This window comes from Pleuronectes platessa, chromosome 2 (genome assembly GCF_947347685.1).
Source record: "Pleuronectes platessa chromosome 2, fPlePla1.1, whole genome shotgun sequence".
In the NCBI taxonomy this organism is placed as follows: Eukaryota; Metazoa; Chordata; class Actinopteri; order Pleuronectiformes; family Pleuronectidae; genus Pleuronectes; species Pleuronectes platessa.
The window spans coordinates 3,581,099-3,607,683 of record NC_070627.1 but is presented as its reverse complement, the minus strand read 5'-3'; the positions used below and the strand labels follow the sequence as shown (position 1 = coordinate 3,607,683).

The following is a 26,585-nucleotide window of genomic DNA, read 5'->3' as shown; positions in this document are numbered from 1 at the left end:
GGCTTCTGTACGATTGACTGCAGAGTCAGATGCACCTGAGCTTTGGGAACAAGGCCGACATAATCGCCCCCTGATCCCAGTCTCCAAGTCAGAGCGTGATAATTAAGGTAACGTCCAAATAATGACAGGAAAAGCTGGAGATCCTGTTTAGAAACAAACACGAGGTGGTTTTAAGAGAAGCTGGTGAGAAACTGCTGCATGTGAACTGTGTTTCACCTTCTACAGAGTGAGGGAGTTGAGTCCGGGCAGGACAGAGCTTCTGACTTCAGGTCCCTGTGTTTTCGTGGGGGGGAGCGAGGGGGGGGGGGGGGGGGGGGCAGAGCCTTGAAGAAACAGTCTGACAGCGCGTCTGTGTTTCCACACCGGCCCCACGTCCGGCAAACCCACAGCTCGCTGACACTGAGCTTCTGTTCCCGACGTGGAAATAACCCTCTGTCCTCCCTGTGCTCTCACTCACCTGAGTGAACAGGCTGTGTTTGGGTTGAGCTTTATGACACAACGTCTGCAGTGTGTGTCTGTGTGTGTGTGTGTGGAAACGGCTTCTCACTGTTTGGAACAGGATTTACTGTCCGAAGCCGCTGCTTTTTCAGCTCCGTGCTCTCGTGACTTTCACAGAGACAGATTTGTGTGTCTCACGGTGGCTGGAGAAGTTTCTCAAATTTTAAACCAGGAGAACGTTTTGGTAATTCAGGGAATCTGGGATTTCAAATGTTTAATGTGAGTCCGCCCAGTACATGAAGCCAAAATATCGTGGACATCACTTCGGCCAAATCTTGCATTTGAAGCCAGAATCTGCACAGTAGCAACCAGGGGGTGGAGCCATGATATCGAGGTCCCGCCGATACACACACTCGACCAATCACAAGTCAGTGTCGGCTGTCAATCAGGACGTTTCATCCGGTTTTTAAAGCATCAAATAACTAATTAAAACCAAACTTATTAGAAACACGACCACTTGTTGAGAACTAACGACTGAAGCCCTCTTTGAGAATCATTTATTTAACATGTACGTTTTTATTTGGTCCAAGTCCCATCTGCTTACATGGAGGAGCCAGGGAATGACTTATACTACAGCCAGCCACTAGGGGGTGATATAAAAGTTCTGGCTTCAACATCAGTGGTTCTGCGTCAAAACTTTACTCTTACAATTTTAGTAATTCTTTAAACGTGCTTTGTTTTATAAGCTGGTCACATAAATAAAAATTACAGTATTCCTTATAGTAAATGTAGTGAAGTATAAGATTAATTACAAACGCCTTCATTTAATTATTAAACTGAATATGATAGAAAATAAACCCTGCAGCTGGTTCTGTGCTTTGTTCTTAAACTCCTCTGCATTGATGGAAAATCTTTGCTCCCTCACTCCCACCCTCCACCACCTCTGGACTTATTTTTACATTCAGTGGGCGTTTCCCCCGCTGGGTGGTCCTCAGGTCGGAGCTGTGTGTGTCCGCTCTGTACCTGCAGACTCTCGCCCACCAGGCTCAGGTCGGATCAGCACTCGACCGCACGGGTACAGCTCGGCTTCCTCAGATGGTTTGAAAACACGATTCCTGACATTTAGAGTCTCAGTCTGTTGTATTCAACCAGTCTGTTTAGAATGGGATTATTACTAAAGTCCTGTCTGGGCCACAGACACCAGATTTTCCCCTTTTTTGTCAGACAGCTTTATTTGTTGACACCTCCTGGATGTAAAGAGGATGTCAACAAATAAGATACAAATATTGTTTTAGAAAGAAATGATCAAACCTACCTTTTAAATTTAATTCAGGCTCTTAAAAAAAAACGTATCAACTTGTTGAAACCCTGAATTATATTAAATCTCTGTTTGAGTTGTGGACACACAAGCAGGATTTAGTGCCATCACTAGTTTGGGAGCCAATCCTGCTTCAATATGCAGCTTTCACAAGTGTGATGTGGAAAAGTGAAGCCTCCAAAGAATAGAGTCGTGTTCAGCAGTTAAGGATCTTTAAAATAATAGTTTTGATGTCTTTAGGATTTTTTATATCGGCACACAGATTATTTCCCTGACACATTCTGTCAAAATTCAGCCGTGTAAAGATGTTTGTGGAGAGAAAAGCTCTTTTACAGGGAACATGTTCACAGTTACACACATTCACACCTGGAAGCTTCCAATACGACACAAGCCGTGGAAACGATGCAAAGGGAACAAGCTTCTCTTCCACTTTACCAACCAACCTTCATCCCACTGATCTCAGAATTGAATCCACTAGTTAAAGTCAAGGTTTTTGGTCTTTAACACTGAAAATGCCTAATAGTTAAACTTGTCTCTGACCAGCTGGAGTCACGAGGGCTGTTCTGAATTTGGGATGAAAGAGCCACAACATACCTTCTGTCTACAGATCAGAAGTGTCCTCTGGTTGGTTTTTGTGAAAGTGGTTTCTGTCTAAGAAAGTCTGGAGGTTTTAGGAAGCGGTGAACTGGGTTTCAGGACAGGATCCCACCAGTCCAGTAAACAATGTAGTAAATCACATCAGAGCTGGAAAAATGTCTCATCTCTGCTTCTCTTTCCTAAATTCAAACTTTCTTTCCTACTTTCCCTTCTCTGGTAGTTTTCCTTATATTTAAATTATTAACGAGATATGAATATGCAGGAGATTTGGCGTTAAATCACAGAAATGCTTCAGACTCAGACACGAGGTCAGACAGCACATGTGGGACAAACAGCTGATGCTGCTGTCACATGAGGAGTTCATCTGACCCCTGGTGGTAGAAACTCAGTGTCGCAGTCTGAGTCTGTGTATTGATGATGAATGACACTATTGTATATGTATTGCATGTATGTATGTATAGGAAAACAAAAATCCTACATATTTTGTCTGTTCTATCAATCATAGAAGAGTACAGTAACATCTACCTCACTCGCTTCCTGAATCTTGAAGTTCAGGGACATGCAACTCGCTGGTTTTCAATTCAGCCCCCCGGTCAGTTTCCTAACATCAGTTCCTCTTGTGTGTTGTTTCTGTAGGGAAGGACCAGGCGCGGGGACAGCTGGACTGCGCTCTGCAGGACGTCAACGTGCGTTACGCTGTCCTGGAGGAAACGGAGAAGCGAGCCGTGTGCAGGGCGCTGATAGAGGAGAGGGCGCGCTACTGCAACTTTGTCACCATGCTGAAACCTGTCCTGGTCAGTCCTGTGTGTGTCTGTGTGTGTCTTTGTGTCTGTGTGTTGATTCAAATCCACCAATACAAGTCTGAGGCAGCCTTTGACGCCTTTAACACAACTGTCATCAACATCATTGTGTGTGTGTTTGTAGGACCACGAGATCAACATGCTGGGTGAGGTGACCCACCTCCAGACCATCCTTGGAGATCTGATGAACCTGACAGCTGAGCCCAACAAACTTCCTCCAGCCAGCGAGCAGGTCATCTCAGACCTGAAAGGTTCTGACTTCAACTACAGCTACCAGACACCTCCTGCTTCTCCCAGTGGCACACTGTCCAGGAAGAGCAGCATCAGCAGGTAACACACACACACACACACAAATATAAACTAAAACAATGACAGACTAATGCAAAGGAAGATTAAGGAAATATAGTTTAAAACAAAAAACATCTCACAATAGTAATTTGAAAGCAAACAGAATGAATGAAGACAGTCATGAAAAACTGAAAACACTTATGACGTATATGTTTTAGACCCTTTCTTCTTATTTGATTGACATCTCAGTGTCTGGCTGTATTTTCATCTGATCATCACTTAACTTTTCATCTCCATCACTCACAGCTGCAGCTAAAGATTTTTTTACTTTTTATAATTCTGCCATCATTGCTCCTTTTTGGCTTTTGGTTGATCTATGAAATGTTGAAAGATTACACAATATAATCACAACAGTCACCGATTGAGGAACTGACCAATTGTTGCAGCGCTTCTGTCAATTCATTAAGTTTCATGTTTGTGTGTTTTCAGTAACTACCAGTCTGGATCTGTGAGACACGTTCCCTCACTGGACTCCATCAGCTGTGCTGTGGATGGAGTACACATCCAGGTAACACACACACACACTCACACTCTCACACACACTCACTCACTCCATATACTGATTTACAGTTCAGTATCTGACCTTGTGAGTATCTCAAAGTTACAGTAAACGAACACCACAAACTGAAATGTTCTTTTTAGCTCTTTCATTGGTTCAGCCCCAGTTCCAGTGCAGGGAGATGTTAAAGGTGAAAGTCCTCATAAGGGACTCACAGTTTTCTGTACACACACACACAATGCTCTAATCCTCTCCTGTGTGTAGCGATGCTCCTCCCCCTATCTGCGGATTGGCTGCGATGAAAGTGGGCGGTCCCTCAGCGAAGGGAACTCCCCTTCTCACCTCGGCCGTCAGGGCAGCCGGGGTCGATATGGTTACCCTGCTGGCCATGGCCATCAGCCCACACTGAGCCGCGTTAGCCGCAGGGATTTGACCACAGTGAGAAAAAAAACTACAACTATTACAACCCCCCCGACCCGGAGTGCCGTCCTGTGTCCTTGCCGTGTTGTGTGTGAATCTTCCTCCACCTCACCTCATCTCCAGCTGTTCCCTGGTGTTTTCCAGCCGCTCACACGAGAAGAGATTTGATCTCGTCCTCTGATTCCACTTTTTGTTTCATCCATTCCAAATGTCTGAGATTGAACCACGTTTAGTTCTGATCCAGCACCAGCTTCATCCAGTGTTGTTATTTCAAACCTCGACCTTGAAGTCATTCCACAGAACGTTTGTGTGCATGTACAGTGATTGGTGCTGTCGGTGAGTGCACATGTATTAATGGTAATTTACCTCTTTAAATGTTTTATTCTACCGTCTGTACCCATCACTCTTTGACAAAGTCTCAGGTTTTAAACCTGTAGCCGCCAGTTTTTATTTTTTATTTTACCTCATCACTACATTCAACTTCCTGTTTGCGTTCACCTCATCTTCCCCTGCCCACCTGACCCAGCCTCCACCTCCAGATACCTCGTCACATCGCCCTCTCCTGTTACCCTCTGTGTGGTGGAGATTTGGTGTAGTGCTCCTTTACAGTGATGTCATGTTGGTGTCATGTTGGTGTCGTGGCGTCTAGTCAGTGGTCATGTGATTACTGAATGTTTCCTTTACCTTTTCAAACCGAGATAGTAAATGTGTTTATTTGAAGATGGAAATCTGATTGTGCTTTTAAATTGAAGAGTTTATTTTTCGATCCAACTCAATAATTCAAAATCCACATTAATATTGTTGTGAGTCAAGGATTTTAAATGATAATTGAATGGTATTTTCTGTTTATTTGTATAAAACAATAATGAGAAGCAATGATTTTTCCTACTGAAGAATTATCTCCAAAACCCAATAGATCGTATTTATTTGTTTCATGGGATGCAAAGAGATTAAAGTTTGAATAGATTTATTAATTAAAGATAATTTACCTGCTAACCTCTTTGTACCTGTTATTCAAAAAACAATAATCAGCCACCTGATACTGGATGAGGGACGTCTGTAAAGCCTCCGTGTTATTAGACTCTTGACCTGAGTGTCTGCACCGACTGTTTGTGTTGATTCACTGACTGACTGGTTTCTTTATTACAGGACACACTGGGATCCAACAATCAGCTGGCTGCTGGGGGAAGTAGAGGCCCGGAGAACGGGCTGTTGGCTCCACCACACAGCGTCTATGGAGAGAGAACACGAGCCATGTCTGCATCTGGGAGGGTAAAACACACACACTCACACACACACAGACTCACACACTCACTGAAGTGGTGTTAATGGTGTGAGAAAGTAAACGTTAGGAGATTATAAGAAGTGTCTTTAGGTTTTGGGAATTGCCAAAACGATGCTGGAGCTCCTGTTTCACTAGAGATAAGTTCATACACCTGATTTAGAAATCAGAGAAGAAGAAAACCTTTGATCTCCTCTCCTTGTTTCCTTTCGTCCTCTGGTCTCATCTCCTCCTCTCCTTGTTTTCACTCTTACCCTCATCTGTTTCTTTCCTCTCTATATTCAAGTCCTCCTCATCTCCTTCTGTCCTTGTTTCACCTCCTTGCTCCTTTCTCCTCTGCCCCTTGTTTCCTTTCCTTTCACTTACTCCCTCCTCCTTGTTTTCACGTCTCCTTTTCTTCTCCTCCTTCTTTGCTTCTTTCTCCGAATAGAATCTGTCATATTTAAGAAAAGTGTAAATGAAAAGCTTTAATTACAAACTAATAAAATAAAACCCATCTCGTTCTCTCAGTCTTGCTCGGCCCGGGATCAGCTGGCGTTGACCCTGGGTGCGTTGAATTCGGACGCCCCGAGGAGCAGCCGGGACTCTCTGCACTGCTCCAGCGGCTACAGCACCCAGACCACCACCCCGTCCTGCTCCGAGGACACCATCCACTCACACAGTACGTCGGCTCTCCTCTGTTGTTGCACTCGTATTTCCTGTTTTTGTTTGGATGAAGCCTCTGTGTGTCAGTTCCTCTCTGGTTTTCTCGGTTAAACTTCCTTCCTTGTCTTCCAGCTGTAAAGAGAGATCCTCCCCTCTATGGTAGGTCTCTGTCTACCTGTCCCTTCATCTGTCTGTCTGTCTGCCTTCTCGCCTGCGTGTCTCCGAGCTAGGGTCTGACTGCATGTCCTCCACATCCGCTCTATTGAACCCTTTGAGTTTTCATTTTTTACAACTTAAAATTATTTGTGCTCTGCTGAAACTGCAGAGATCAATTAGAGCGTCTTTGAAATAGCAGCCAAATCATGAAAGAAGTATTTTAACGCTTATCATGATCATTTAATTCTAATATCTACCTATAAAATACAATACTTATTTGTACTAAAATGTGTGTATTTGGACGTTTTAAGGAAAGGTGGAAATCCCTGCACTCGGATCTTGTTCTCCTCGTGGCATGCCTCCTCTTTTTCCTTTCTGAGATATTAGTCATAGTCATTAGTAGTAATTATTAAGGTGTGTGTGTGTGTCTGTCTAAATAAGCTAATTTTAGACTGAAGACCAGTTAAGACCGGCACTTGTCAAAAAGTTGTGTCCCCAGTTGGGAACAAGCTTATTTTTATATCAGTGGTTAAAAGGAAGTGATGGCCTGTCCATGTAATGTCCACGAGAGGGACATGTTACCCCCTGAATGTCTCTGTGGTTGTTAGGATCATTTTTTGGCTGAGGACAAATAGTGTGCGTCTGATTATGTCAATAAGTGTCCTCACAACTATAGAAAGACCAACATGTGTGGGTTTGACCTATTAAGCAGCCGGACAGTTTTACGTTTTATCCTCTTAACGTGACGTCTGTGTCTGTTTTTAATTGTATTCTTCAGAACATTATGTTGAATATGTGTGTGCGTGGTTTTACAGTAATCGAGTTGCATGTCACAGAGACATTGAGTCACTGATGTAATTATGAGTTCCTGCTGTTGTCTGTCCGTCATCGAGACAATCCAGAAATAATCCAGAGTCCTGTTTGACTCCGATGACTAATGTGCTCGTCTTCCTCTTCCTCTGCAGTCGACTACGAGTGCATCTCTCTCCACGGAGACACCGACTCCATCTCCTTACACCACCTGTCCCACGGGAACAGCCAGTCCGACTTCGACAGGTCCTCCACCATGCCGAGGAACTCTGACCTGGGTTTACAGTACAGGAAGTTCGCTCAGTCCAAACGCCCCGCCTCCACCGTCAGCCTGTTGGCCGACCCCGAGTTGATGGGCGGGTCTGTCCGCCAGCTGCCGTCCCACACGGCGACCATCAGGCGCAAACCGTCGTCCAAGCCCACGTATCGCAGGGGGACAATCAGCGGGGGGGTGCCCATCCCCATCAGCACTCCCAAGGTCCCCATGAAAGCTGTCGGAGGAAGCGGGGGTAGCGAGGACAATGTTTTCATAGCGCCCCCTCCTGTAGGACCGGGAGGCTTAGGTCACAACAAACTCTGCATGTCCACGCAGAGCCTCAGCGCCTTACCGCCCTCCTCCTCCTCCCCGTACTACCAGCTGGTCCCAGGCCACATGCCCATCCCAGTGCCTGGTCCCACTGTACCTTCCCTGCCAGCAGAGGGCAGCAACACCAGGCAGCAGCAACAGAGACAGTACCAGCAGCAACTGCATCCGCATCCGCACAACCAGCAACTCCAGATTCAGCAGCAGCAGCAATATTATCAGCTGCAACTTCAGCAGCAGCAACTTCAGCAGCAGCAGTTCCAGCATCCGCAGCATCAACAGGATCCATATCAGAAGCAGGAGCCGCTTCAGCAGCAGGATCAGAAGCAGGAGCAGCTTCAGAAGCTTCAGCAGCTTCAGCAGCAGGTCCAGCAGCAGCAAGCTCTGCTTCAGCAACAGGATCAATATCAGCAGCAGGAGCAGCTTCAGCAGCAGCAGTTCCATCTTCAGCAGTCTCTGCTTCAGCAGCAGCAACAGGATCAATATGAGGAGCAGCAGCAGCTTCAGCAGCAGAACCAGCTGCAGAAACAGAAGCTGTTCCAGCAGCTGCACCAGGCCCAGGCCCAGCCCTCCTCCCCCCAGGCAGACCTCTCCTGGCCGGACCACAGCACTCACCCCCAGCCCCATTCTCCTCCGCCCTCCAGCCAGGATCAGAACCCGGAGCCGCTGACCCAGGACGGTGGAGGGGGAGGGGGGCGAGACATGCTGACCCTCATGAGAGGAGTAAAGCTCAAAAGGACCCTCACCAACGATCGCTCCGCCCCTCTTCTGCCGGCCCCAGCCAATCACAAATGAGGCTGAGTGAAGGACTGTTTTGCTTCCCAGGGGGTTAACGTTACGTTTGATGGGTTCAACGCCCACAAGAGGCACCTGAGGGTGTTGGCACAGACTTTGCAAACACACTGACTAATCGCTGGTACTTGACGTGTATCGTGTTTTATTTTCTTCCCTTTAAGAACGTTTTAGATTTCTGTTTTAAAACATTTTCAGACGTTGATGTCTTTTCCTGTTGCTGTTGCAACCGTCTTTCTGCTTTTTTCTGCTTTTTGTTTGCATTTTGATTGTGCATAAAGTTTTTTGTTTGACCCAGTCCCGCCGCAAGAGCTGATTGTTTTAGTTAGCGCTCACCTCCTGGTCAGGTGACCGTTCTGCGGCTTGTTAATTGGCCCAAAATGAAGCTGTTAGTGTCTCAGATCCTTTTCAGTCCCTTGTGCGTTTGATTCGCCTGTTGCCTCCTCCTCCTCCTCCTCCCAGTAGGAGGGTGGGGTTTAGTCACCAGTCCAGTAGCTCCACTGTGTCACGTGGTTGAACCGCAGCGTGTGGAGCTTTTAATTTGCTTTAATTTGTCGTAGATTGTTTCATTCGTCTCAAAGAGATGAACACAGGACCAGACTCTCCCTGAATAAAACATCAACTACTGTGTCTGTAGACTGAAAATACATCAGAACAAAGAAAGCTGAGGGAACACGGGGGGGGGGGGGGGGGACTTGAACTTGATTTCCTGACTTCCTCCCGTTTGAGTGGCAGCAGTTTCTGGCTCCGGGACGACAGACGGTGCCACTATATGTGGAAAAGGATTAAAAATGTTACTGCGGGCAAATGTCTGGTTTACTGTGTAAGTGATTCTCTGGTTGACATGTGGAACGGTTGTAATCATAAGAAGAAAAGAGACGCTCCGGTTTGTTCGCAACTTTTAGAGGCAACAAGAAAACAGTGGCTCTTAGAATAAAGAAAAAAGTAGAGTTCAGATCTGTGATGTCTTAAGAGCAGACGTGTTTAAAGAGCAGATCGAACACTCTGCTACAACAGAACATTTTAGATCTCAGTTTAATAACTAAAGTCTGACCCACATACAATGTGTGAGGCTGATGATGAACAATAACAGGAAGCAGTCTGTTTTAGCACAAGATCTATAGATCTGGTTTCTTCCCGATCCAGATTCTGATGCCTGGAGTTTGCATATACAAAAAAAAAAAATCCCTTTCCTGTTTGAAAAATCCAAATTAACAATAAGCTTATGAGATCTGCCATGTTAAATAAACATGTTAAAACATGTGACTGCATCTTCTCTCACTGAGGTTCTGTTAAACTTAGACTTTTAACTTTTCATTAAAAACATTATTTATCTGCAGAGTTTGGTTTGGCTCCAGTAGCTGGTTCTATTTGGATCCTGTTCCCAAACAAGTTGTTTAAAACTGATCTCCTCTCAGTTCACATGCACAGTTTAATGCTCTGGACTGTAGATCTGATCCGTTGCCTCTACAAGTTGCTACTGGGGCGTGGACTTGGCGTTGGGACCAGTTAGAGCAGGAGAACTGGGCCGTGGATCCCATGAAGCACCAGGGTCAGGACATCGGTCACTGGATCGACTCTGTGGTTAAATCACATTAGCAGGAGTTTGAGTAGAGTTGCTGAGTCATTGTTTTCTATCGGATTAATATGAACACATTTTTTTATTCCTTAAAATCATTTAGTGTGTAAAATAAGAGAAATTAATAAAAAATGCCAGACCACCACCAGAGAGCCAAAGGTGTCATCTTCAAATGTTCAAACTATTTGTCTGATCTTCAGTTAATAATCATAAAATCACCTTAAAACTTTCAACATTTTTTGCTTTAAAATTGTCTTAATATAACAATAAATACAATATCAAAACGGTGGCCAAGTCATTTTTGTCGGTTATTCGATTCAACCATACTTTTCATTTTCAAAAAAAGTGTTTCAAGTCTGTTTCTGATGTTTTTTTATGTCAATATGTATAAAGTCAAAAACCTATAAAACTATTCAAAAGAATTAAAGATCTGAAGGTTTTAGCGAAAGTTGCAACTTAAGAAAATGAAATGGAGTACATCAAAATATGAAAATATGTTTTTCTCTAAAGTAGAATAGAGTTCGAATGAAATGATATTTATTAAAACTGTTATTTAGATATTTTGTTTGTTGCAGATCTGGTACAGATTAAAAAACCATGACACATGATCTGTTTCAGATTTTCTGATATTTGTTGAACCAGAAAACCAAAATAGTTAAATACCTGCGGGTTTAAAGTGAAATTTACAAGCAACAGGAGTCAGTTATGGAAATTAAATGTCAGTTTGACCTCTGTGACCCCGGCTCCGGCCCTGCTGGGAAGCTGCCTGCCAGAGACCAGCTGCATGCTGGGAAATGCAGTCCAGTCTCTGATCCTGGTTGCACTTAAGAGGAAAGGTTTCTGTTTATTTTTGGATGTTTTTTTTGCAGCTTTTTCAAGTGTTTTATTTTATTGTTATGAAAGTTGCCTTCTGATCAGTCCGAGAGCTTCTGATAATCATTTGATTGATTGATTGATTGATTGATTGATTGATTGAACCCTCAGTTGTGTATCTATCAATGCTTCATTCCTGGGAGTACCCAAAATCTAAATATAAAATGTATGTGAACATATCCTGATTGTATTTTTATTGATTTAATGATCTGACGACTTGATCGATCGTATTTTTGTAGAAAAGCTTTAAAGGAGGAAACTCTGTGAACTTCCTGAGGTTCGAGGATCTGAAGCCTGATTGGACGATTGACTGGAGAAACGACGACAACCAACAGAATGTAGAAATGTGTTGTTCTTCATCTTTTCACGTTCACTGTGGGATCAATAATAATAATTACAACTGATTCATCACTTCTGGTGGTTTTCTTCTCTGTGTCCACTGCTGGAACTGATCCTGTTTCCTGTTTACATCTTTTATTGTTAAGCGGAAAATTAAAATTGTAAGTTTCTTCTTGAACTTTGAAGATTTAAAACAGTCGAAACCTGCCGATGGAATTTTTGTGTGAACGTGATTTCTCAAGAATATTTTCAAATGTCAAACATTCACTTGGACTCAAGGATCAACTGGTTAGATATGGGAGGTCAAAGGTCACAGTGGCCTCTTGAACTTCATGTTTCAGGAATCTCTTCAAATATTGACGAGTGGACTCAAAGACCAACTGATTAGATTGCAGTTGGACAAAGGTCAAAGGTCACGGTGACTTCACACGAGTCTGGAAAACTCCAGTTTCTTCATCTTTTCATTTTAGAAGGTGAACTTGTGCTGGAAGTACAATAAATCAGGTATTGAACATCCAACAGGTTCATGTTTGACATACATGTACTTTCTCGTGCTGCATCAGTAATCCAACATTCAAGTATTTCTTCAAGATGCTGCAACTTTTACTCTAGTAAAATCTCGGAGAACTTCTGGACCGACCCGTCCCACTCTCACGTTTTCTTATTATTAAATATCAGTTCATGTCGAGAAGATAATTTTCTATATTTTTGTCTCATCTTGTAAATGCTGTCATGTGTCCCTGCAGAATCAGAATCAGATTCAGAGCTGAGTCACAGTCTGTGGGTGGACGTCCCCAGCGATTACCCATCATCCTCAGGGTGCAATTTAGGTCAGGGTGGGGCGTACACAAACACACAGACACACATACACACTCAGAGCTGTAATTTGTCCCCTCTGTTATCATGTGTTGTCACTTCAGGATCATTTCAGTGAGTTATTTCACATGCTGCTGCAGCCGGGAGACGATGACTCACACACTCACGACCTCGCTGACACTCACAGGTGTTTTTTAGGATTTTTAAACCGTTCAAAAACTTTATTTGACCTTTTTAATGCCACTCAGTGAAATTTTATTTGAGCCGGATCATATTCCTTTACTTTGAAGGAGCTGAGGTATTCAGAGACGTCGCTGTAAAACAACAAAGGTAGTGTCTGAAATAAAATCATCTAAAGCAGGGGTTTTCAACTGGTTTTGTCCGGGGGACCACCATTCTGACTAGAAAGCAATCCGCTACCCACTGATGTGCCTACAAGTTTTAACATTTGGTTTTCCATGTTGGTTTTATTTAAAAACCTCAAACAAATCTAGATATATCTACTTAACAAATCTAGAAAAATCTGTGTAAAAAACAACAAAAATGGTTGATTTTCAGTGCTTAAGAATTGAAAACAATATTAAAATGCAGTTTGTAGTTGTCCTGCATCTCAGAACCATATGTACATGAATATATAACGTTCATGACTTAGATGTACAGACATGTAGCTGACATGTTGAGAGAACGTTAAAATAACGGTGATCAATAACAATCATGGTTTGTGCCAATTGTAGGGGCGTGCTTAGGCCCGATTTAAGCTTGTTTATTTATTCTGTTGGGAGAACTGCTACTGGATAGATGTAAGTGTTATAACTCTCCTAAGAAATTGTTTCTCAACCAGCGAACGTGGTAAAGTTGACTGTTATTGCAATTAATTGTCAATTTATTTTTCTCATTAAAAAGTATTTGTTTTTCGCTCTTTGTTTTTATGTAATATTTCCATTATTAATTCTGCCCTTTTGGGCCTTCTTTTTGGGAAAATAAAAATTCCCATCACACAAACTACATCTCCAACACCTCCTGAGAGTTTTTCTACCTAGCTCAACCGCTCTTCTACATCTACCTTTAACACACATGTACAGGGGGAAACTACTGGCAGTTTCGAGCCCCAAGCCGGTTTCAAGGTTCCCCTCATCACCTTTATATTATTTTAGACATATTTTTCTTATTTTAGATATTTTTCACGATATTCAAGAGTAATCTGGAAATGTGTTGAAATACCAAAGTTAATTTCACGGACCCCCCTGCAATGCCGTCGCGGACCCCTGGTTGAAAACCCCTAATCTAAAGTGAGTTGTGTGCTTTTAGTTTTATGTAAATGTCAAATATATAATCATTTGATGCTGTCATACTTTTTACTTCACTCACACACAAATTAATGAGCAAACTTGAGCTGATTTGAATTTATTTAACTTTTTATTTTCTGACATTGTTTCCATTTGTTTGCTTCTTTCCCTTTAATAAGACTTCAGCTCTGCAGTTACGTCAGACTCCCCCCCTCCCCCTCCCTGATAATATTTAACTTTCACTTTCACGCTAACAGAACGACCTCTGGACTCTGAGACTCAGGCTGAAAACCAGACGATCACATTCACCTTCCAAACCAAACTGAACCAAACCAAACGTCCTGAGTCCAGCTACAGGAGTGTAGAGTGAAGCTAACACCTTCCCGACGCTCCACACACTGACCGTGAGTTTAACACACACCTCGACTCAGAGGGGAAGTGAACCTCAGTGAAGTTTGTTGTGTTCTTTTATCCCAAATATCAGAAGAGCAGGTTTATTAAGCATTTATTAAGTAGCAATGAAAAGGTAGAAAAAGTTACAGCAAAGCAATGGGCACCCAAAGCACAGCCCCAGGCCTCTAGCAGCACCAGGCAGTAAAGTATTTATAACAGTAGGTAGAACAGGATTGGTCAATAACAAGGGGGGGGGGGGGGATCAGAAAGGGATGAGGAGCCGCTCCCAGTCTCGCTCCTCCTCTGATAGTTGCTGGGCAAATCTTCACATAAACAAGTCTTGACACCTTGTGGGTCGGTGTTGTTGTTCATTGGAGTAAAGAATATTGTGTTCCTGCTCTCTCAGCTGTATGTTCTGTTTGTGTAAACATGCGCATCTTCCAAACAACACAACGCCTTTCTATCTGCCCGTCAGAACCTTGGGCAGCTGCTTGAACTCTGTGTGATGTTGACTAAAGCTAAAGGAGTTCTGCTTTAATACAGTAAAAGTTGGTTAAGAACAAGTTAATGTACAGTGTATCGTCTGCCACAGAGTCACAGTTCCCACAACAGACAGCCACTCTTATCAGACCTCTTATCAAGACAGGTGTGAGACTGACCAGCGCTGTGACGCGCACACACACACACACACACACACACACACACACACACACACACACACACACACACACACACACACACACACACACACTCTAACTAACTTCAAGATTAACACCAAGCAGCCAAGGTTATTATAAGTTATTGTGTGAAGGCCAATCTGCTCCTGCCCCTACCCTCCTGCATCTGTTAAGAGTTATGTTGTATTAACATCTTCACAGACACACACACACACAGAAAAACATAGATTTAAAATCCCAACAAGTTTGTGGAGCTGTGACTGACTGACTGTCTGTTTTCAGCTTCACCTGGAGACTCAATGGCTTCCAGATTAGAAGAGGATCTCTGCTGTGCTGTCTGCCAAGATGTCTTCAGAGATCCTGTTGTTCTGTCATGTAGCCACAGCTTCTGTAAAGACTGTGTGAAGAGCTGGTGGAAAGACAAAGAAGTAAAAGTGTGTCCACTTTGTAAGAGAAGATCTTCAATGATGGAACCACCTTGTAACCTGGTGTTGAAGAACCTGTGTGAGACCTTCTTACAGGAGAGAGATCAGAGCTCTTCACCTGCTCTCTGCAGTCTGCACTCAGAGAAACTCAGACTCTTCTGTCTGGACCATCAGCAGCCAGTGTGTCTCGTCTGCAGAGATTCAGAGAAACACACCGGCCACACAATCAGACCCATCGATGAAGCTGCACAACAACACAAGAAGCAGCTTCAGGAAACTCTGGAGCCCTTGAAGAAGAAGTTACAGAGTTTTGAACGTGTTAAAGTAAAGTGTGAACAAACAGCAGAACACATTAAGGTCCAGGCAGGACGCACAGAGACACAGATCAAGGAGCAGTTTAAAAAGCTTCATCAGTTTCTGGAGGAGGAAGAGGAGGCCAGGATGGCTGCACTGAGGGAGGAAGAATGGCAGAAGAGTCGGATGATGAAGGAGAAGATTGAGTCTCTGAGCAGAGACATAACGACTCTTTCAGACACAATCAGAACCACAGAGGACGAGCTGAGAGCTGAAGACTTCTCGTTCCTGCTCAGCTACAAGGCTGCAGTGGAACGAGTCCAGCAGCGCCCCCTGCTGGATGATCCACAGCTGGACTTAGGAGCTCTGATACACGAGGCCAAACATCTGGGCAACCTGAGCTTCAACATCTGGAACAAGATGAAGGATCTTGTCTCCTACACTCCTGTGGTTCTGGACCCAAACTCTGCTCATCCAGAACTCGTCCTGTCTGAAGATCTGACCAGTTTGAGACGAGGAGAGAAACAGAAGCTTCCTGACAATCCAGAGAGGAATGATGAATACATCTCAGTCCTGGGATCTGAGGGTTTTAACTCAGGGACTCACAGCTGGGACGTCCTGGTTGGAGACAGTACACACTGGACACTGGGTGTGAGAGCAGAGTCTGTCAAGAGGAAGGGAAGCAAACCGACTGGAATTTTTGGACAACTCTCTTATCAATTGAGATACTCAGGATTGTCACTATCAGCATCATCATTTCTCTCTGTGCAGAAGATCCAGAGGATCAGAGTGAAACTGGACTGTGACAGAGGAGAACTGTCGTTCTCTGATCCTGATACTAACACACACATTCAAACCTTAACACACACTTTCACTGAGAAGATGTTTCCATTCTTTAGCGATATAGATCCCTTGAAGCTGTTGCCTGTGAATGTCTCTGTGAAGTTGGATCAGAGCAGTTAGAGATAACGATTTTATTCATCATGTTTATTTCTACTAAGAGAAATCTGCTGAATTTAAATATTAAACTTGTTATTCTAAAGCTTTGTTTATTTCTCCTTTTACTTCTCACTCATTTTTTATTTCTACCGTCGACTTTTCCACGTGTGTAAAAATATTTCTTTATCTTCTGATCTTTATCTTTGGTTTGTTTTTTATTTTCATGGAAAACGTTTTCTATCATTTGGATTTTGTGTGGATCCATGAAGTCGAGCAAACTGATGAAGATCCACATAAAAACACATTTATCAATAACAGCTGATCATTGTTCACATTCAACAAACTTTATTAAAACTCACACATGAGACATGATTCATGTTTAATCACATAAAGTCTGTTCACATATGAAATAATCCAACATATATGAAAATTTGTCTGTTTGATGTGATGAAGCCAAAATAATTCTGTCTGTAAAAGTGTTTATTCATCAGCAGCCTATAGTGAATGACCTGATTTTAATATTGTGATAAAAATAATAAAATCTATAAAACAGAAACAGAGTTTTGACCTTTTTTAAGTTGAAATGTAAATTTAACACTAGGGCCACGTTGTAGCACTGAACGGGCCCGAGCCCACGCAACTCAGGACCTGTTGTGATTGGTGGAGACAGCGATGGGGGGGGGGGGGGTGGGGGGGGGGTGTTGCGCACTAAGGGAAGAATAAACACTTCACTTCCTGTGTCCGTCATGAGACCTCGACCCTTGCCTCCTAATTGCTCATTACCTACCAGGCTATCAATCGCAGATCACACAGGAACATTTTATGTAAATCGTATTATAGTTGGAAAACAAAGCTTACTTCTTGTTGCCAGTAGGTGGCACCATCACTATCATTACATACAGACCAATAGATCTGGTCAAGTAGGGGCTCACCTTTGTAGAACGGAGAGTCTGCTCAACATCGTTTGGGTTTATAATGAAATGTGGATTTTCTTGAAGTTTAAGACTAGGTTCATGAATTTCATTTCTAAAAACAAACGATTGTTAAAATGATTATAAAAGCAATAAAGATAATTGGCAAAGGTAGTGTCTGAAATGTAACCATCTAAAATGAGTGGTGTGCTTTTTGTTTTATGTAAATGTGAGACATATATAATCATTTGATGATGTCATACTTTTTACTTCACTCACACACAAATTAATGAGCAAACTTGAGCTGATTTGAATTTATAAAACCCTCTTTTAATTTCTGACATTGTTTCCATTTATTTGCTTCTTTCCCTTTAAAAAGACTTCAGCTCAGCAGTTACGTTACAGAGTCCCCCAGACTCAGAGAGGAAGTGAACCTCAGTGAAGTTTGTGGAGCTGTGACTGACTGACTGTCTGTTTTCAGCTTCACCTGGAGAATCAATGGCTTACAGATTAGAAGAAGATCTCTATTGTTCCGTCTGCCAAGATGTCTTCAGAGATCCTGTTCTTCTGTCATGTAGCCACAGCTTCTGTAAAGACTGTGTGAAGAGCTGGTGGAGAGACAAAGAAGTCAAAGAGTGTCCACTTTGTAAGAGAAGATCTTCAAGGTCAGAACCACCTGGTAACCTGGTGTTGAAGAACCTGTGTGAGACCTTCTTACAGGAGAGAGATCAGAGCTCTTCACATGCTCTCTGCAGTCTGCACTCAGAGAAACTCAGACTCTTCTGTCTGGACCATCAGCAGCCAGTGTGTCTCGTCTGCAGAGATTCAGAGAAACACACCGGCCACACATTCAGACCCATCGATGAAGCTGCACAACAACACAAGAAGCAGCTTCAGAAAACTCTGGAGCCCTTGAAGAAGAAGTTACAGAGTTTTGAACGTGTTAAAGTAAAGTGTGAACAAACAGCAGAACACATTAAGGTCCAGGCCGGACTCACAGAGACGCAGATCAAGAATCAGTTTAAAAAGCTTCATCAGTTTCTGGAGGAGGAAGAGGAGGCCAGGATGGCTGCACTGAGGGAGGAAGAGGATGAGAAGATTCTGATGATGAAGGAGAAGATTGAGTCTCTGAGCAGAGACATAACGTCTCTTTCAGACACAATCAGAACCACAGAGGACGAGCTGAGAGCTGAAGACGTCTCGTTCCTGCTCAAATACAAGACTGCAGTGGAACGAGTCCAGCAGCGCCCCCTGCTGGATGATCCACAGCTGGCCTCAGGAGCTCTGATACACGAGGCCAAACATCTGGGCAACCTGAGCTTCAACATCTGGAACAAGATGAAGGACGTGGTCTCCTACAGTCCTGTGGTTCTGGACCCAAACTCTGCTCATCCAGAACTCGTCCTGTCTGAAGATCTGACCAGTTTGAGACGAGGAGAGAAACAGAAGCTTCCTGACAATCCAGAGAGGATTGATGAACAAGTCTCAGTCCTGGGATCTGAGGGTTTTAACTCAGGGACTCACAGCTGGGACGTCCTGGTTGGAGACAGTACACACTGGACACTGGGTGTGAGAGAAGAGTCTGTCCAGAGGAAGAGAAGCAAACTGTCTAGAGTTGTTATACATTTTTTCTATAGACATAAATCACTGTCACTATCAGCATCATTTGTTCCCTCTGTGCAGAAGATCCAGAAGATCAGAGTGAAACTGGACTGTGACAGAGGAGAACTGTCGTTCTCTGATCCTGATACTAACACACACATTCAAACCTTCACACACACTTTCACTGAGAAGATGTTTCCATACTTTAGCGATATAGATCCCTTGAAGCTGTTGCCTGTGAATGTCTCTGTGAAGTTGGATCAGAGCAGTTAGAGGTAAAGATTTTATTTATCATGTTTATTTCTACTAAGAGAAATCTGCTGAATCTAAATATTAAACTCGTTATTCTAAAACTTTGTTTATTTCTCCTTTTACTTCTGACTCATTTTTTATTTCTACTGTCAACTTTTCCACGTGTGTAAAAATGTTTCATTATTTTCTGATCTTTATCTTCGGTTTGTTTTTTATTTTCATGGAAAACGTTTTCTATCATTTGGATTTTGTGTGGATCCATGAAGTCGAGCAAACTGATGAAGATCTACATAAAAACACATTTATCAATAACAGCTGATGATTACTCACATTCAACAAACTTTATTAAAACTCACACATGAGACATGATTCATGTATAATCACATAAAGTCTGTTCACTTATGAAATAATCCAACATATATGAAAATTTGTCTGTTTGATGTGATGAAGCCAAAATAATTCTGTCTGTAAAAGTGTTTATTCATCAGCAGCCTAGTGTATGACCTGATTTTAATATTGTGATAAAAATAATAAAATCTATAAAACAGAAACAGAGTTTTGACCTTTTTTTAAGTTGAAATGTAAATATAACACTAGGGCTATGTTGTATTACATCCTCTTGACACAGTTTGACATGGTGGAGGTCAGTGGATGAGGAGGACAACATCCAAGTGTAAGTCATGCAAAAATACATTTCCTGTTGCCACCAGGGGGCGTTGTGATTTTAAGTCATGATTCCGGGACTTTTGTCTTACTTGTGTAGTTTGGAGTAGATTGGATCAAATATGTCCGAGATACACAACCTTGTGTTTTGACTTTGACGCCACGGTCACACCAAATGTGGAAAATGTGGAAAATGGCCACTAAATCCAAGATGGCGGGCTTCCTGTTGTATTTGTCACAATGCACCTCCAGACTTTTTTTGTGCGTGTGCTCATGATACACATGTGTAATGCTAACTGAGGGGCTTTTCGTTAGATGGGGCTGTTGAGCCATTTTGCCACGGCCATTTCAAATTACTCCAGAATACAGAATCTTTGAGAGTTTTGAATTTCTTACAAACTTTGGTGAGGATTTGGTGTCGGCTCTGAAACCAAAACAAAAATCCTTCAAAATAAGATAGGGCCTATAATAATGTCATGGAATTGAAACCATCATTTAAATTTCCCAGGGGAAGGAAGCAGTGACTCATGTCTTTATCTCTCTCTCTCTCTGTTTGTTTCTTTTATCTATCTCTCTCTCTTTCTCTCTCTCTCTCTCCATTTCACTGTTACAAACACACTGATCATGTCACAGTGAGTCAGACTGACCCTCTACGGAAGGTGAGTCTCTCTCTCTCTCTCGGTGCATGCTGGGAGGGTGGTGCGTGAGCGATTGACGGAGCGAGTGCGATGTGTTGGTGGAGGATGTTGTGGGTGAGGTAGAGGAATGGGAGGTGGGAGATAAAGGGGAAGAAGAGGTTGGTGTAGGTTATAAACAGGTGGAGGAGAAGACAGGTGAAGAAAAATGCGTTGAGCAGGATGGAGGGGACAGTGGAAGGAGAGGAGGAGAAGCAGCTGAGGGCAGGGTGGGGTGGAGTGAGCAGGTGGAGGAGGAGGAGATGGAGGAAGAAGCGATAAAAGCAAAAAAAACTGTAAAACGTAGGAGGTCAACCTGGACAGTTTTAACTGAGGCAAAGAATAGTAAAGTATAAATGGAGAGTGATGTGAGTGAGTGTGTGTCTGATAGCAGCGACGTTTCGCTTTTTAACAGCAGTAAAAAAAAGAAAATGCACACAGTAAACAAATTTAAATCACTTTTACATCACACAAAAAAAGCCAGAGGGAGGAGTCTGGCCTCACAGACCAGGACATTTTAGACAAAAAAAACTGGTGCTCAGAGCAAAAAGACGACTGAGCAGTGATGGAAAGGACAGCAATGTGTGTATCAATTAATTTATTCTTTTCTCTTTTTGTTTCTAACATTTTAAACAACATGGATGTTTTTAAAATTGGAATTTTCGATTGACCCAAGTATAAATGAAAGTATTAAATATATGTTAAAGTTTGATTAAAGCTGCTGAGCGGATGAAAACTCACTGAACCGGTTTCGACAGGTTGTTCTGTTTGTTTTACTGAGGAAGAGAACAACGCCCAGTTTGAATTCATTTTCCATGTGAAGACACGACAGCGACTCGTTGTCTCATTCCTCCAGAGACGTGATATCAGGAAAACCACAGAGAAACTTAACTTCTCTACACACACTCCTGATTTAAAAGGTATGATTATTTTATCGCTGTTTCATTTTATACATGTGTGATTTGCGAGTCGTAAACTGCTTCACATCCAACACATGACACACAACTAGAACTGGACTACTGCAAAATGACTTTTGACCAGTTATCAAATCCAAGGCTTGAATTACTTTTTACAATTGTGTCCCGTCCAACCAGAGAAACCAGGAAGCATCTGTTCCTCCCTGAAGAGACGCAGGCTGGAAACCAGACGATCACATTCACCTTCCAAACCAAACTGGACCAAACCAGACCAAACGTCCTGAGTGAGTCCAGCTACAGGAGAGAAGAGTGAAACTACAACCTGCCGACGCTCCACACACTGACCGTGAGTTTAACAAACACCTCGACTCAGACAGGAAGTGAACCTCAGTGAAGTTCGTGGAGCTGTGACTGACTGACTGTCTGTTTCAGCTTCACCTGGAGACTCAATGGCTTCCAGACTAGAAGAGGATCTCTGCTGTCCTGTCTGCAAAGATGTCTTCAGAGATCCTGTTCTTCTGTCATGTAGCCACAGCTTCTGTAAAGACTGTGTGAAGAGCTGGTGGAAAGACAAAGAAGTAAAAGAGTGTCCACTTTGTAAGAGAAGATCTTCAAGGTCAGAACCACCTGGTAACCTGGTGTTGAAGAACCTGTGTGAGACCTTCATACAGAAGAGAGATCAGAGCTCTTCACCTGCTCTCTGCAGTCTGCACTCAGAGAAACTCAGACTCTTCTGTCTGGACCATCAGCAGCCAGTGTGTCTCGTCTGCAGAGATTCAGAGAAACACACCGGCCACACAATCAGACCCATCGATGAAGCTGCACAGCAACACAAGAAGCAGCTTCAGGAAACTCTGGAGCCCTTGAAGAAGAAGTTACAGAGTTTTGAACTTGTTAAAGTAGAGTTTGAACAAACAGCAAAACACATTAAGGTCCAGGCCGGACTCACAGAGACGCAGATCAAGAAACAGTTTAAAAAGCTTCATCAGTTTCTGGAGGAGGAGGAGGAGGCCAGGATGGCTGCACTGAGGGAGGAAGAGGGGCAGAAGAGTTGGATGCTGAAGGAGAAGATTGAGTCTCTGAGCAGAGACATAACGTCTCTTTCAGACACAATCAGAACCACAGAGGACGAGCTGAGAGCTGAAGACGTCTCGTTCCTGCTCAACTACAAGGCTGCAGTGGAACGAGTCCAGCAGCGCCCCCTGCTGGATGATCCACAGCTGGACTTAGGAGCTCTGATAGACGAGGCCAAACATCTGGGCAACCTGAGCTTCAACATCTGGAAAAAGATGAAGGACCTGGTCTCCTACACTCCTGTGGTTCTGGACCCAAACTCTGCTCATCCAGGACTTGTCCTGTCTGAAGATCTGACCAGTTTGAGACTAGGAGTGAGACAGAAGCTTCCTGACAATCCAGAGAGGTTTGACTATTACCCCTCAGTCCTGGGATCTGAGGGTTTTAACTCAGGGACTCACAGCTGGGACGTCCTGGTTGGAGACAGTACAAAGTGGACACTGGGCGTAAGAACAGAGTCTGTCCAGAGGAAGGGAATCAATATGTTTGAATGTTTTACAAGATTTTTCAATAGACACTCACCAATGTCACTATCAGCATCATCTGTTGTCTCTGTGAAGAAGATCCAGAGGATCAGAGTGAAACTGGACTGTGACAGAGGAGAACTGTCATTCTCTGATCCTGATACTAACAAACACATTCAAACCTTCACTCACACTTTCACTGAGAAGATGTTTCCATACTTTAACAATATAGATGATCATCATCCATTGAAGCTGTTACCTGTGAATGTCTCTGTGAAGCTGGATAAGAGCAGTTAGAGATAAAGATTTTATTTATCATGTTTATTTCTTATAAGAGAAATCTGCTGAATCTAAATGTTAAACTTGTTATTTCTAAAGCTTTGTTTATTTCTCCTTTTACTTCTCACTCATTTTTATTTCTACTGTCGACTTTTCCACGTGTATAAAAAGATTTGATTATTTTCTGATCTATCTTCGGTTTGTTTTTTATTTTCATGGAAAGTCTTTTCTATCATTTGGATTTTGTGTGGATCCATGAAGTCGAGCAAACTGATGAAGATCCACAAAAAAACACATTTATCAATAACAGCTGATCATTGTTCACATTCAACAAACTTTATTAAAACTCACACATGAGACATGATTCATGTTTAATCACATAAAATCTGTTCACATATGAAATAATCCAACATATATGAACATTTGTCTGTTTGATGTGATGAAGCCAAAATGATTCTGTCTGTAAAAGTGTTTATTCATCAGCAGCCTATAGTGAATGACCTGATTTTAATATTGTGATAAAAATAATAAAACAGAAACAGAGTTCTGAGTTTTTAAGTTGAAATGCAAATATAACACTAAGGCTACGTTGCAGCACTGAACGGACCCCAGCACACGCAACTCGGGACCTGTTGTGGTTGGTGGAGAGAGTGATCGGGGGGGCGAGCACACGGCTCCACGTTGAGAGTTCTGCGCTCTGAGGGAAGAATAAACACTTCACTTCCTGTGTCTGTCACGAGACGTCGATCCTTGCCTGCTAATTGCTCATTACGGTCCAGGCAATCAATAGCAGATCACACTGTGAACATTTTATGTAAATCGTAAGTTAGGTGTAAAACAAAGCTTACTTCTTGTTGCCAGTAGGTGGCGCCATCAGTATTATTACATACAGAATAATATATCTGTTCAATTAGGGGCTAGGATGTTGCGTGAGCAATTTTGGGTCAATTTGACAATGTTACAACTTAATTTTCACACTGATCAGTAGGTGGCGCTATGACCCTGAACTAATATTAATATATGGAGCTGTTATTACACAAATGTAGTTTGAGGGAGATAGAACCATGAACACTGAAGTTACAGCAATTCCGTGTTCCACAGATGAACTTTAACTACACGCCATTGAACACGTCACAGTTTAATTCACACACACACACACACACACACACACACACACACACACACACACGCACACACACACAAACACACAGAGATGGTATCAAAGGATCTTAGTCACTGTTACAAACACAGTGATCATGTTACAGTGAGTCAGACTGACCCTCTATTGAAGGTGAGTCTCTCTCTCTCTCTCTCTCCCTCTCTCTCTCTTTCTACCACTTTCTCTCAGAGACGGAGAGAGAGTGTGTGTGTGTGTTTGTATTTGTATTTCAGCTGCTCAACGACTCACAGTGACTCTGCACAAATCTGTGTCTGTGTGTGTGTGTTTCAGGTCTGTTGCACTAGTGTTGCACCAGCTGCAGTTCCACTCAACGCCCCTAGGGGGAAACAGCAGCTCACAGCTTCACCTCTGGTCGGTGAACTTGAACTGAGCTGCATGTAAACTCTTCTGAACTCTCTCAGTTTATTTCATGGTTCTCCATCGGCCTCTGTATTTATAAAGAGCTTTTCTGGTCTGGACCAAGTTACAGTTTTAGTTTTTTTGGCCCTTCATGAGTGAACTTTGACTTTATTAAAACACAGAGATCTTTTAAAAGATGTTTTCTGAAATGAAAAAGTCAGTGTAATGGTTTGTTAGTTTCATCTGCAGCAGAGGAAGAAGCTCCCAGATCGTTTCAACACCATAAGAACTCAGATGTTGTACAACGATACAACGAGGTAAAAATACTTAAAGGTCATCAATCGTTGAGTATTACTTTTATAATTTTAATCTTTAACTAGTAATATTTGTATTTATTTATATATATATATCTTTTATTCATCTCATTCACTTTGAAATAACTGAGACTGACGTTCGGAGGCGGAGCTTTTAATGTTAGAGTGAATAGAGATGAACAGTCAAGATATTCTCACAAATATCACAAAGCTCAGAAAATGATTTATATGAGTGACGTCAGGATGAAGTCAGAAAAGGACATAATGCATTATTCATTTGAGGTATTTCTACATCTTATACGACTGCAGACACGACCTCTACAGCTTAAAGAGATTCAAAAATACTTTGAGAGAATATTGATGCTATCAATATAAAACGTTGTGAATGTCCAGAACAGGATTTGTGTCGCTCCTCAAATGCTTTTCATTCTTCTTCTGTTTTCTTCTAATGTGTCTTTTCCTTCCTGTCTCAGTAACGTGAGGCTAACGTCCGTCTCCCTGTCTGTGGACAACTCGACCTCCGGACGTCTCCTGCAGCTCAGACTCATGATGGAAACTTCGTCTTCTCTCTGTTCAGCCACTTTTCATCTGTCAACGCACCAGAGACAGGAAACTGGGGAGTTAATCCCTGAGTGTGTGTTTCTGAGTCTTTGTTTGTGTTGTTCGACTCAACAGGTCAGACAGGGACTGTTTATCTAAAGATAACCTGAGGCTCCAGTGTCACTGTCAAATGTTAGAAACAACATTTATCTATCTACCTACTCCACAGATGTCTGTCTCTCTGTCTGTCTGTTTGTCTGTTTGTCTGTCTGTCTGTCTGTCTGTCTCTCTGTCTGTCTGTCTGTCTCTCTCTCTCTCTCTGTGTCTGTGTGTCTGTTACTCCATCTGTCTCTCTGGTCTATCTGTCTGTCTGTCTCCCTCTGTGTCTGTGTGTCTGTTACTCTATATGTCTGTCTGTCTGTGTCTCTCTCTCTCTGTCCGTCTGTCTGTCTGTGAAACAAGTGCCTGTCACATGACACACAACCAGAAGGCTGCTCCAGCACATTTACTTCATCACTGTCCTTAAGTACGTGTTTCATGTGTCTGTACTTTACTTACTTTTCAGTTTTTTTGTCAGGTACTTCTCATTTTCCCAAACACACACAAACACACACAGACATATACACATACACACACACACACACACACAAACAAACACACACACGCACATGCACACGCACACACACATTTCCCGCCAAACCTGTCGTCCAGCTCGGTGGAACCCGGGAGAAAGTATCAACTCTTTCATCTCTTATCATGGAGGTGAAATATCATTGTCTCATGTTGCCACGTGACAGGTGACGCTCTACAAACCCACAACACAGCTGAACCTGAGCCTGTTATACCAACACACACACACACACACACACACACGCACACACACACACACACACACACACACACACACACACACACACACACTTCTTTTCTCAAAAACATTCTGGTTGATTTTTATGAGGTGAAACACAAGAACCTTATATATTCAAAATGATTGTTGTTTTATTAAGTGTTTATCACATGTTGGAATCAAAGCAACGTGTTACCTTCAAAGGAGAAAATGAAAAACT

General features: G+C 42.7%; 3 protein-coding genes and 1 long non-coding RNA gene across 6 annotated transcripts in view; all 4 read left to right on the top strand.

Annotated features, from left to right (window-relative positions):
• The window catches only part of mtss1 (MTSS I-BAR domain containing 1), a 43,402-nt gene extending 31,851 nt beyond the window's left edge, over positions 1-11,551 (top strand). The window contains exons 7-13 of one of the 2 annotated variants that reach the window (XM_053429253.1): positions 2,990-3,147; positions 3,278-3,483; positions 3,931-4,009; positions 5,570-5,692; positions 6,213-6,363; positions 6,480-6,506; positions 7,469-11,551. In XM_053429253.1, coding sequence (XP_053285228.1) covers positions 2,990-3,147; positions 3,278-3,483; positions 3,931-4,009; positions 5,570-5,692; positions 6,213-6,363; positions 6,480-6,506; positions 7,469-8,691 — 1,967 coding nt within the window. In that variant the 3' untranslated portion in view covers positions 8,692-11,551. The remainder of the gene's footprint in view (positions 1-2,989; positions 3,148-3,277; positions 3,484-3,930; positions 4,010-5,569; positions 5,693-6,212; positions 6,364-6,479; positions 6,507-7,468) is intronic. The other variant, XM_053429262.1, reaches the window with a different exon arrangement.
• A 2,260-nt stretch (positions 11,552-13,811) lies between these two features.
• LOC128446235 (nuclear factor 7, ovary-like) lies at positions 13,812-19,625 on the top strand. 2 transcript variants are annotated; one of them, XM_053429241.1, is made up of 2 exons: positions 13,812-13,985; positions 17,702-19,625. In XM_053429241.1, exon 2 carries the CDS (start codon positions 17,719-17,721, stop codon positions 19,093-19,095), a length of 1,377 nt encoding a protein of 458 aa, XP_053285216.1. In that variant the 5' UTR covers positions 13,812-13,985; positions 17,702-17,718; the 3' UTR covers positions 19,096-19,625. The 2 variants fall into 2 exon arrangements, with proteins under 2 accessions (XP_053285216.1, XP_053285209.1); XM_053429234.1 differs by lacking the exon at positions 17,702-19,625 and adding an exon at positions 14,934-16,865.
• A 1,544-nt stretch (positions 19,626-21,169) lies between these two features.
• Positions 21,170-23,689, top strand: LOC128446219 (E3 ubiquitin-protein ligase TRIM35). The gene is made up of 3 exons (XM_053429217.1): positions 21,170-21,331; positions 21,506-21,674; positions 21,761-23,689. The coding sequence occupies exon 3, from the start codon at positions 21,778-21,780 to the stop codon at positions 23,161-23,163; it is 1,386 nt and encodes a 461-aa protein (XP_053285192.1). The 5' UTR covers positions 21,170-21,331; positions 21,506-21,674; positions 21,761-21,777; the 3' UTR covers positions 23,164-23,689.
• Positions 23,690-24,367: 678 nt separating this feature from the next.
• On the top strand, positions 24,368-25,555 carry LOC128446228 (uncharacterized). Its single transcript, XR_008339560.1, has 3 exons — positions 24,368-24,436; positions 24,596-24,981; positions 25,452-25,555. It is a non-coding gene; the product is annotated as an uncharacterized LOC128446228 (long non-coding RNA).
• Positions 25,556-26,585: the final 1,030 nt, after the last annotated feature.

What these genes read in the sequence shown, in the direction of transcription:
- LOC128446235 (XM_053429234.1), top strand. Translation starts at nt 14,951, where the DNA reads ATGGCTTCCAGATTAGAAGAGGATCTCTGCTGTGCTGTCTGCCAAGAT.
- LOC128446219 (XM_053429217.1), top strand. Translation starts at nt 21,778, where the DNA reads ATGGCTTCCAGACTAGAAGAGGATCTCTGCTGTCCTGTCTGCAAAGAT.